The sequence below is a fragment of the Pagrus major genome, chromosome 3, assembly GCF_040436345.1.
Source record: "Pagrus major chromosome 3, Pma_NU_1.0".
Classification (NCBI taxonomy): Eukaryota; Metazoa; Chordata; class Actinopteri; order Spariformes; family Sparidae; genus Pagrus; species Pagrus major.
Window position 1 is genome coordinate 2445414 of NC_133217.1, and position 12291 is coordinate 2457704.

The 12291-nt window shown below is 41.6% G+C and overlaps 1 protein-coding gene across 1 annotated transcript in view; it reads right to left on the reverse strand.

Annotated features, from left to right (window-relative positions):
• The window catches only part of LOC140993682 (chloride channel protein 1-like), a 38036-nt gene that overhangs the window by 6104 nt on the left and 19641 nt on the right, over positions 1-12291 (reverse strand). The window contains exons 14-22 of the mRNA XM_073463191.1: positions 11088-11198; positions 9588-9801; positions 9243-9376; positions 8915-9006; positions 8448-8540; positions 8075-8162; positions 6358-6440; positions 3998-4042; positions 2612-2716 (exon numbers count right to left, since the gene is read on the reverse strand). Coding sequence (XP_073319292.1) covers positions 2612-2716; positions 3998-4042; positions 6358-6440; positions 8075-8162; positions 8448-8540; positions 8915-9006; positions 9243-9376; positions 9588-9801; positions 11088-11198 — 965 coding nt within the window. The remainder of the gene's footprint in view (positions 1-2611; positions 2717-3997; positions 4043-6357; positions 6441-8074; positions 8163-8447; positions 8541-8914; positions 9007-9242; positions 9377-9587; positions 9802-11087; positions 11199-12291) is intronic.

The following is a 12291-nucleotide window of genomic DNA, read 5'->3' on the forward strand; positions in this document are numbered from 1 at the left end:
TTCGAATCTCTACAGTGAAAATCAAACATTCAAATGTAGGAACAAGAAGAAAAAGACAGTTTTAACTGGAGGGGGACTTTAACAGCTGGACATCAGCAGTAGACCGGAGGTTAGAGAGCGAGCTGGTTATTAGTTTGAGTATATCATCATTTATTTATGTGGAACGTACAACATCTGTGGCTCCGACAGCGACATGATGCGACTGCTGCCTTTGCATCTATGCTCAAAAAAGAGAAATCCTCCGACTGTTTGCCCAAACAGTGACATGAAGTAAATATGAACGGGCTTGAACAAGCTCCCCTCGCGAAGCAATTATTGTCAGGTCGTTATTGAGCAAAGTACTTAGTGTCCTGCCCCCTTTTCCAGTGGAGCTTCTCTGTGTTTGGACTTGTCAGCTTCCAGGAGGTAAATGAATAGTACGAAATGTGGGCGCTTCTTTTGTTCACCTCAAAAAAAATGTAAAAGTAAGTTTCACAATGACTGTTAACAAATGAAAACGTCCTTCATCCAGAACCAACAGGCACACCACCCATATGTCAATATGTGGGTGTTTATGTAATATCCCTCCCTGACCACTGTTAATAAGATTCTGTCCTCAGTCAAAAAAAATGAAACGTTGTCATGTCTATCTCCATTTAGTCGAGCAGCGCCGTGTGAATAAATCCAAGTCTTCGCTGAGTGTTCTTCATGTGTCATTACCCCTCTGTCAAGGTTATCCACATCCGCGGCTGAATGAGACATTACAGAAGTAAACAACTTGAGGAGCCGAGTGTGGGAACATCAACAAAAGACTTGACGAGTGCTCGAGGTGCTGAACTTCATTTATATGCTTCTTTGCTTGTATAATACCTGCGACAAAAAACCCCATAAACTCTTGTCCACGGTGAATTCACGGCTTTGCAATAAAATCAACCGTGGACTACCCATCCGAGTAATTTCATGCAAATTATGAGGTAATGAATAATAAATTTGAATGAAAATGGAAGAAAATGACAATATTTCCTCATTTTCTTTGGATATTTTTATGTTCCCTTGAGACATTTTCAAATTAAGTAACATTAAAATGAAGAGTGATGGAAATGAGGATGTTGGATGAATAAGAATTGGCTCAGGTTCATACACTTCTGTCGTTACTCTGCATAACATTAGCAAAGCAGATGAGCTTGATTTTTTGGGACCACTTGAACAGTTACTTTAAGCTGCTGGTTACTTTAATATTAAACACATGAAACAGGAAACCAGCTGCTGAGAGTGTTGCACGTTTTGGCACGCAAAAAACGAGTCTGACAGAAAGTGGTTCCCACAAACAGCTGCTGATTAAAGAGGTGCCTGGTGTCCAGAGGAGTGGAAACAAGGACTAATGTAACTGATGTTTCCAGGGAGAGCGGCAGTGAGTTTTTCCACACACTTAAACATAAATCCATACTAATTTTAGTGGCAAATTCATTAGAGTGATACCGTGGCCATTGCACATGCCCAGAGAGATTACAGTGTCCTTAAAATCACCTTCAAGTTAATGTGAAAAATGCTGATTGCACAGTGTAAGAGCTATAGAAGTGGGTTGACCGCCAGATGTTTGTAGGAAAAAACAAAAAAGAAAGAAGAAATTATAGTAATGTTTGTTTACTTATACAATAGGTTTTTGCTTTTGGCACGTGGACCACCTTTAACTTTAAGTTTTGGCCGTCCAAGTAAAAAGTTTGGGCACTTCTGCTACAGAATAACAACACCGTCGGCTTTTAGATTGGTTCCCCATACACCTCACTTACACTATGCAATTTTGTCTGCCACTGGGCACGAAATCTCCTGAGAACAACGAAAGCCAGACTGGCGATCCAGACGGGCTGGCAGCCTGGCACCATTTCTATCCGCTTTCAAGTCTCCGTTATAGACTAAATGAATAAACTTAAGTTTTCTCTTGTGCCGCTGGTCGCTGCTGCTCTGAGGAATAAATAATGTGTGAGTAAAGGATGAGAAAGAATGAGACTAGTAGCTTGCACACATGGCTGTAAACAAAGCAAAGTGTCAAAAAAATTGACTGTTAATGTTTCAGAAAACAAATGTATCTAATTATTTTGAGCCTCAGGGATACATGTGCAATCTGTTTTAGTCTGTTTCATCTGCAATAAAGAAAAATATCTCTACCACAAACTGTTTTTGAACATTTTTGAAAACAAAGCCCGCAGACTGTGTCCCGATCCAAATTATTAGAGATGTATCACACCCCCTATTTAGCACATACGAGCTGTTATAATCAGGCAGACGGTACAGGCCGTCGACCCCCTGAACCAACCATCTTTCCATTTTCGTTCCTATCAGTATTACATTGTTGAACAAACTTTAAAACAAAAATAACTGAACATTTCTGTGTGAGAATGCTGTGTGGAGCACTTTGGTTTATATTAAGTATAGCACTGTAAAGCGCATGATTAATTTCAGAAAGTACTAATAAACCTATCCCATCTTTCCTACCCATCTATCTCTCTTCCTATTTCATAGAGACTAAATTACACTAAATGAAGCAAGGTGCTTCTCAAACGGCTGCTAGGATATGATTTAAACATCTGCTGACCTCTGTGGCGCCTGTTTATCTTTGTCTTTGCCCACCAACCTTGTGTAACGATGTTCTCTCAACCAGCTGGAAAGGGGAAGGGTCTACTCGTATCTCATCGATTTCCATCGGCTTGTCCATCTCTTCCTCTTCCCACGTTTTGATCTGCAACAGCGAATAAGAAACAAGGTCACGGAGGTGAACGGGCTGGCATCGGTTCAGAGTCGCTCTCATGACGGGGAAAATCCCTCCTTTTATTCAAATACGAGTTCAGCCAGAGGTGAAGATTAGCATTTGTTGTTATAATGGGTCATATACATACAGTATAGCATTTAATTAAAACATTATTCAACATTAAATAAATTATTAAATCACTGAGCAGGATGTTTGGCTGATATTAAAGGTGTGTGTGCGTGTCCGTACAGTCTGTGTGTGGCTGCAGAGGGTAGTTCGCTACGACCGAGGACAGTTTTGCAGCTGTGAAAAACCTTGAAACCCTGTGTAGCGTCCTTGCATGTCACCACTCTCCCCTGTGAGATTTAGGATGTCTGACACCTTTTAGCCTCTCTATGGATTTTACCTACAAGCCTCGGCCTGCTGTGACAGGGGCAGCAGTCTTGTAGAATTTACAGGGCGATGTTACGGGGCATTTTGGGAAAGTGCCAGGAAGAGTAAAGGCAGAGCAGCAGACAGAACAGGACTGGAGGGCACAATATTGTTTTGGTGCTCTTAACAAAAAATGATGTCTCATTTACAATTCTGGCTGCGTTCACACTGCAGTTAAAAAGTGCCCCAATTCTGGGTCTGCTCCTCAACTGTGACACAGATCTCTTACACCTGTGACCTACATGTGACAAGGAGTTGAATGCTAATATGGAGATATGCCAACACTTACTACATGATGAGTAAACCCCAGAGCTTACTGAGCAGCCCGGTCTCCAGGATATAATGTTGGCAGTTAGCCTTTCTGCAAACCACAGTAACGTCCAAGGTTGACATGTACCAAACGTGGCACATCACATTCACATTATATGCTTGGTGGAGGGGAAGGTAGTGTTGTTATTACAAGCCAACAAGGCTATGAAAAGGGCGACCATGAGTTCAAGTCACACCACTGGGTATTTTTTAAGGATACCTGGAGACATTTCCATCTGTTTTTGTGGCGTCAAAATCAGATTTTTTTCCCCAGGAGAGCTGTGGAAATTTCCAGCTGTTGGACAATCCCCACCCGTGATCATGGCCACAAAAACAGGTATTTTAAGCCAAACCATGATGTTTTCCTAACCTTAACCAAGCCAAGCCATCATCAACTCAGCTACAGAGGACTTAAGACTCATTTTAGACTCGAGGTTTGGTGACTGGACACAAGTGCGTGAGTACTTGATCGCCATGCTATTAATTATTAAGCAGAGATGCAAATTCATCATCCCTCCATCATTACCGTACCTCCTCTGGTGTCATGGTGTCTGACAGGGGAGGAGGACAGGGCTCCTGGAGACAAAAAAAGGAAGAGACAGATGAAAGATGAGGGATGTCTGTGAGTGATTTTATAAAAACATCCTCTGTCAGTTGTGTCCCTCTGAGCCGGGCGCGATGTCACCTCTAAATCCAGAAAGCCTCATCTGAATCTTACATGAGGGAAAGTAACTGAAAGTACAATCTGTTTGACATTCTTGATAAAGTTACACAATCTGATTACTCAACAGTTACTTTTGGATTCACGTCTTTCTGTATAAATTATTTACGTATTTCAATGTATAAAACAGAGCTTATACCAGAAGTGATTACTTTGTATTTTAAACAGTCTACAGAGATAATAACTGCTCGTTTTGCTCTTAAAAAATACAATATATAATCTAAAAATATCTTGAACTGGGATTTCTATCTTTTTTCAATGCAGTTTTGACAAATTACAGGCACATTTTTTTGGTAATGAGGCTGCTGTCATCCAGTTTCTTCTGCTCATCTTTCACCCATGCATCACCTTTGTGAGTTAACTGAGGGTGAAATTCAGGCCAACACCTGCCGTGACCCGTTTTGTAAAATCAGAATTAATGAGCAATGCGTCCCTCATATACTCGCTGTCGAGGCAGCTGCTTCTGTCCTTAAAAAGATGTAATATGTAAGAATTGGCCACCTGTCGAAGGTCGCTTTAAACAAATAGAGGGCAGTAAATCACCTGAGTAACAGCTGACTGCTGCTCACTGTACTCTTTGCTGTAGCCATCTTTGGCTGTAGTGACTGGCTGCTGTTAGCGAGTGAACTCGGTTAGCCGTGGAGCTACATATGTCAAGTTTGAATGACGTGTGTCAAACGATGAGTTAACGAGGCAGTTAAGCTCGTCTCAGTTCGGTAAAAGAGAAACCTGCATTCAGACGGTGTATGGTTGTATTTTTCTGTTTAATAAATGTAAGAATATTTATACTCTGTGAGTTTATTTTGTTTATAAATTACACTAAAGGCTCAGAGCTTGTGAAATGTAGAGAACTTGACACTTGCATACTCCCAGTTGAAACTATGGGAGCTATCAGACTATCGTCTTTGACATGACGTCTTCCCCGTCTGTTGATAATATTAGTTCTTATTTTTATGTTGTATAGTAAGATTCTGGCCCTTTTGTTACAGATTGCACCTTTAAAGCACCAAAAATTGCTTACAAGCCATCAGCTTATTGATAGAAAACAGTTGTGCAGCTGCAGCAGGGAGCTAACTTTTTTTAGTTTACATAAACACACTAATGAATGGAGTGTTTCACATTTACAAATTTCCTTGTTATTTTTAAGTCACCTATGCAAATCAGTGTTATTGTTTATCACTGCAGCCACAGCAATTATACTAATGCAAGAATTAACAAGATGCTGACATTATTACACCAGCCAGATAATATTCTAAAGGTCAGTGTCTGGTTACCTGCCATCAGCGGCTGGTAAAGTAGACAAATACCTGATTCACAGCCAGAATTCAGCCGAGGTTTTGGCTCGACTGCCGGTGGAAATTTCCTACTGTGAGTCTATTTGATATTCAGAGCTGTAGAACCGCGGCTCGCTCCTGTAGAAACAATCCCCATGCAAGAGTAGGATTGAATCCAGAAACATAATAGAGAATCAGACTGGTAATTCACGAGCCACAGCAGTGGGCACAACAGAAATCAAATTCTAATCTTGCGAGCTTACAAGCATATGCTTATTTCTCAATGTGGTTTTCATTCCTGCTCGTATAAACAGATGACATGTATTGCTTTCCCTGTGAGCCAGGCTCAGCGCCAAGCTGAATAATAAGTCTACCTCCAGTATCTGGCTTCCCTATTTCCATATGAGAGAAGGTTGGGGAAGAAAAAAAAGATGCTCGACTTCGGGGAGTTTGTCTGACGACGAGGAAGCAGTTGTGTATTCATGTGCTTCTGTCTATCAGATAAGTGTGTGTCTGCCTGAATAGAAAGCAGACCCGGTAATGAAAAATTCACCCTGCAAAAAAATAATGGATAAATATTTATATCCGAGCAGTGCCAGGGTGAGGACGCGGTTTTGGGATGGTGTTGCCAAATGGATGCTGGGTTATTTGCATTTGAGTGATTTAACACAGTGGAACATTTCTTGGCTGCCGAGTACACTCCAGACATCTCTGAACACTCAGCTGAACAGAGAAACGGCACAAAAGTTGACAAAGAAAAACAAGATGTAAGTGAGCTAGATCTCAAATATGACATACAGAGGAGAGACAGAGTACTAATGCATCTTTTGTGAGCAAGCTTAGAACCAGACAGACATGCAATCAAAGTGCATTACCACACACACACACACACACACCTGCGACTGTCCCTCTGTCTGTCTGCTCTCAGAGGTGAAGAGACTCCTGAGTGTTTTCCTCACAGACTGTAGAGGACCTTTGTCTGGGAGAGAGAGACGTGCAGAGGGAGATGCAGCGGGTGAAGGTCAATAAATTATACAAATGCAGCTTTTGAACGACTCAAAGCTTCTGGCGAGAATAATCTGTCTGCAAATGGAGGTTTTTCTGAGAGACTGCGACAAACCCAACCAACTCCTTATTGTTGTTGCCTGGATACCATTTCACTGGGAGACTGTTGTTGAGTGTGATAGGCTACCGAGGAGTTTACTGTGCCACAACAGATACACACACCCCATCTGGTTGGTTGCAGCGAGCAAGCTGCCGCCAAAACCTTCCCTCATTGCTGTTTCGGGTTGCAAAGTTATTAATTAGGATCTTTTGACATCTGCTGAGGTCCGAGACGAACAAACTTGGTCATGTCTCGGTGGTAAACAGTGTGAAAGGCTGACAAATTACTAAAATAAATCACTCTAACCTTTTATCTAGTGAGCAGCATGGTTGGAAGGACAAATGGGAAGCTGCAGGGAGCTGCCGACTAGGAATTATCGTCTATTAGCATTTTGCACTTTTTCGGTGTGTTAACAGGGTGTCTGCAGGTAATCTAATGCTTTCCAAGACCTTTTCAAGATCAGTTTTAACCAAACTTAAGACTTATTTAATACAAAAAAGGATGTTTCTCTTATTCAAGCACTGCTGGTAAGTTCAAAGTGGTATATGTGGGAGGTTTATGCAGGAATATGTTTAGTGAGTTATGTTAATCAACATTTTGCCAACAGGCAAAGTAAAACGACAGTGTAAGGTATATTGGAAGGTTTAAATGTTTGTCCAATCAGAAATGTTGACTTTCATGCAGACCAAAGATGGATAAATAACATTAGATAAAATGTTTACACTCTTAAGACCTTGCAAATCAACATTTAAGACTATTTAATTACTTTTAAGGCCTAATATGTTTAAATTTACAACATTTTAAGACTTTTTAAGGACCTGCAAACATATATTTGGCATGTTTTTGTGCTCAACAGATTTTATAACATAATATCGTTCCTGATTATATTAACTCTCATGTTTTCTCCTCTCATTTAGAAGCACCAGCAAGATGTGTTTGTGTCCTCTAGGCCCGAATGTACTTAACACATACGAGAAACCTGGTGAGCTTCATAGACCATCTGGGCTCTGACTAAATGCTTCGTCATATCAGCTGACGTCTTTTTTCTGAGGGGCAGTAAGGGGGACGGAGAAAAGAAGAAATCCTATTTCATTCCCCGAGTGAGCAAAAACGTGTCTGAAGGAATCAATATAACTATGACAAGCCCCATAAGGCTTCCACTGCCCAGCCGCAACTCTGTGTCACACAACTCCACAAGTGTAACTGAGATAAGGAGAAACTGCGATTGTCCTCCAACGTTGGATTTGTTTCTGAATGAAACTGGAACATAACTTCAACAGAAACTAGATTTGGGGTTCACGGGCAGGTAATACGAAGACATCAAACCGGAGCAAGCGAGGTCTTTATCCTTCACTCCCTGGAGGAAGTTTTTATCACATCCTATTAAGACTATGCAAATTTCATTTTGTTCATTTATTACTTCTCCCAGAGGCAGCTAATGCAGAAATAATGTACGACCATAAACCTCCAGTGAGATAAAACAAAAACACTAAATGTGTACTGCTCACCGGGAACAGGAGCAGTGTGGTTTGAAGAAGGCTCTGGAGGCTTTGGAGGAGGCAGGGGGCCGTTCCTCTCCTCCTGCACCGGGCTGCCCTGCAGACAACAAAAAGATATTGAATCAGTAAACTTTATCAATAAAGCACCTTTCAAAACAAATAGTAAAATGTGCCTGACAATAAACTGGTGTTTAACTAAAAAACAGTCAAATTAAGGTGCTTTCACTGAATAAAAGGTAACTTTTGGCATTAAAACTGAGGCAGATGGCTACAGAGGAGCAAAGTCACAACACAAAGGATGTTGGCCGGGAGTAAAGTAAATATTATCCACCTTGGACTGTTACAGTAGCTTGAAAACAAACAGAACAAATCAGAGCCCCACCTTTTCTCCATCCTCCTCATCTTCCTCATCGACGAAGGCGAAGGATTCCCAGCTGTGTTTCTGAGACTGATTCTGCTCTTGTAGACTTCGACCCTGAATCCAAATCCAGATAAACAGATCAATACAAACTGAACAGAACTGAACTCTGCTTGAACTGTTGCACTGTGCAGCACCTGTTCTTCTAGTTGTGCTTACTCATTCAACCAGTACAGGAAGACATTTTGGCATTGATTTTGAGTCAATGGGTCACGTGACCTGGAAGCTATTAAAAAAAATTACGTAGCGATGATGTCACTCACTCGAGTTTCAGCGATACACACCCATTAAATAACCTGAAACAGACAATTTGTTTTCTCACAGTGCCAAAATCCCCCCCAAAATGAAACCAGTGTAATTTATCTTGAAGTAATCCAGTAATATGGTAGAAAACAAAAGCAGATAATAGTGATGTCTCAGACTGTCCCCACCTGCATCAGGAGCCTTCTCTCCGGTGACAACCACCAATCACAGAGAGCCAGAAGCTCCAACCTGTCAACGCTGCCCAATAGGATCATAGAATCTGGAGGAAAAGGAGGAGAAATCCCTTAGACAACCACACAGGCTGAACAACCATATTTTCATGATTTCATACAAACTATGACAAAAATATTCCTTGAAAACATGAAGGTTAACCTTTCTCTCATAGATACTAAGATTTGATTCTGTGTAGCTTTGTGTATAGATGTTGGCAGGAACTACACAACCTGGACTCGTTCATTTAATGGCAACTGTTAAATTCAGAATTAAGCCTTTTACCTCTTGAGTCGACCAGTGGGATTGATTTGAGTGAGGAGGAGTCCAGCAGGAGTTTGACTTCTCTGTATGTAGACTGGGATGATATAAACTTCACCTTTCTCACCATGATGTCTTCTACAAAGATGTTGTACTGGCTGTAGGACAGACACACAGATTCAGAGGTGGACAGAAACAGACATCTTGAGGGTTCAATTTAACTGGAAAGTTCCTTGAGATTAACTTAGAGGACTGTGAATTTTTCAAAAAGTTGCTCCTTAATTATTTACAAGAAAGAACCGTCTCTTTAAGTATTGAAAATTTGGCAGCTCCACAGCAGAGGAGAGCCTCTTTGGAAACATCACACACCTCATGTGTCCGAAGCCAAGCTCCGGCAGGTATGGCAGCTTCTTGACTTGGATAATGGAGTCATAGAGCGACGGCTGCAGGCCCTGGGCCACCATGTTGGCCAGGATAACTGCCACCATCATAGGCAGGATGTGGGAGATCTGGCCTGTCAGCTCAAAGCAGATAACTGCCGTGGACACAGTGTGAGTCACAGCCCCAGTCAAAGCTGCCGCTCCTGTCAGAGACATGGGATGGGATGGGATGGGATGGGATGGGATGGGATGGGATGGGATGGGATGGGATGATGAGGGGAGGGAGGGAGGTGGTGAAGGAAGGGTACAGAAGGAGAGAGGGTTGGAAGGATGGGGGTTAAAGATGAGGAGGCAGAAGAACGACAGAAGAAGAAACATGAGGATGTAAAAAGGAGTTCAGAGAACAATAGAGGGAATTAATAACATGTAAACATACAGTAGGTGGCAGGGACACAAAGGAGAAGAAGACAGTAATTTTAGGAAAGAGGAAGAGAGATGTTTTCATCAGAGAAAAAAAAAGGAGAAAGGGGAAACAGATCGTGGGATAGTGGGCAGGAGAAATGAAGGAGGGACAGTAGAGCCACATCAACAAGAAAAACAAGAACAAAGTGAGAAGAGGGAGAAGAGGATGGATCTGGGAGAAAACGGGACAGGCAGCGAGAGAAAGAGTTAACAGAGTTTCATAAAAGGGTTTGGAAGCAAAAATAGATGACCTATGACAGGTGCGACAGGAAGCAAACAAATGTCAAAAGAAAGATATGGAAGAGAAAGAAGGAGAACAGGGAGAAGAATAAAAATGATGAAACAAAGGACAGGAAAGGAAGGGACATGAGGAAGCAAGGAGGGATCAAGGGAGAGAGAGGAGGGATGGGCTTTGTAGGGCAACAGGAGGGGGATTGAAGGAAGGCCACGTTTCTGGGTCAGTGGCTGAGGTGAGGACAGCAGAGAGAACCCACTGTGACATTTAACTGTCACAGCAAAGTGGCCACATGCTCTGATGGAAAGGAGGAAGAGGAGGAGGAGGTAGACAAAGAAGGGGAGGGAGATGAGGAAGATTAGGTGGGGAGGACAACTTGACAACGAGTGACAACTAGAGGGCCGGAGAGGTTGACAGGAGAGGAAGAAGAGAAGTTGGAGGAAGGAGAGGATGAGAGAAGTGACAGGAGAGAAGGAAGGAGGACATCTTGACCACTGCTGACAAGCTAAGGGTGCAGGAGGTTGACAGTTAAGGAGGAGAAAGAGGAGGACAGGGAGGAGACAGAGGGGAGGTGGACAGCTTGACATTAAGGATTCAGTGGTATGGGTTTAAAAATATGCAGCAGTAATTGTGATAATTTGTACCACAGAGGAAGTGCCTTGATTTGCATTATATACTCTGCGTGTTGGCCCTAACTGGAGGAGGATGAATAAAAGTTGCAGTTGGAGATAAACTAAAAAAAAAAAAAAGAGAGAGGAGGGGGATCGCTAAGAGGAGGAAAGAGAGACTAACCAATGACTGCGTACCCTCCAGGGATGATGCGGTAAAGGATGCCATCAAACACGATCCCATGAGGAAACAAGGTTGCCATGATCTCCCCGACCAGCCTGCCGAATGCAGCTCCTACAAGAGGAAAGAAGAATTAAAATATTACCTTTCAATCTGCTAAAGGGATTATTCTATGATTTAAGTTATGCGGAGTGACAGATCAGAATTAAGTAAGTGGAATGTGAGAATTACTTTATATTTATCGAACTTTTGTTTAGAAGTTTATTGTTTTCTTTTTTCATGTTGTTATTCTTGACCTTGGGGCACATTTCTGCCTCCATGATTGAGGCAGGAAATGTTCACGCATGAGGTAATGTTATGCTTTGTCTTGTTTGCCAACTTCCTTCCTCACTCTTTGATGTATACTCCTTGATGTTTCCCAGGAAGTTATAACAACCTTGAAAAAAACTTTACAAATTTACCTGGAAATGTTCAGGATAACTCAACAAAATATATATCAAAAAACATCATTTTTGGGCATTTTAATGCAAAAATATTACACATTATGTCGTTCAGTAAGTGGCATTTTACCACTACAGACAAATATAAAATATCACTGTCTGGTCTCCTGTGTTTGTGTTTTTATCACCAGTGCAAACAGAACAAAAGTCATCAGTGTTTCCAGTGACAGCAGATGGTGGAGAGGCTGATCAAAGAAATCACTTCCAACAGGATTATGTCCAAAACATCACTGCTGTCAGACAGAAACGCCTGTAACAGCAACTATCATGTTTTTTTCTTATTCATGAACCTCCTGTAATGGTCTCATTTAAAAAGTTTGTACCAAATGTTGATGCTTTGTGCAGCTGCACTGCGTGACAGTGCAAAAGGCCACCTTTTAAAACCACAGAGAAACACACACACACACACACACACACACTAAACTAGAGCTGAGTTTATTCATTTTAAGTTGTTTACGGTTGGTAATGATGAATATTTTAAAGTGAAGCACTGGTAAAGGTCACGCTCTAAAGTAGTCCACGCGACAAAAACAACAGATGAACTGCAAATGACTGCAAATAAACACTGATCCCTAAAATGTTGATTTGAATAATAATTAAACTGATATCTAATTTTGAAGGTAATGAGAAATAAAGCTTGGGAGCACCAGTCTGTTCAGATATAACTAATTGAACAAGGGTAAAAACAATGTTTTCTAAATGAAGTT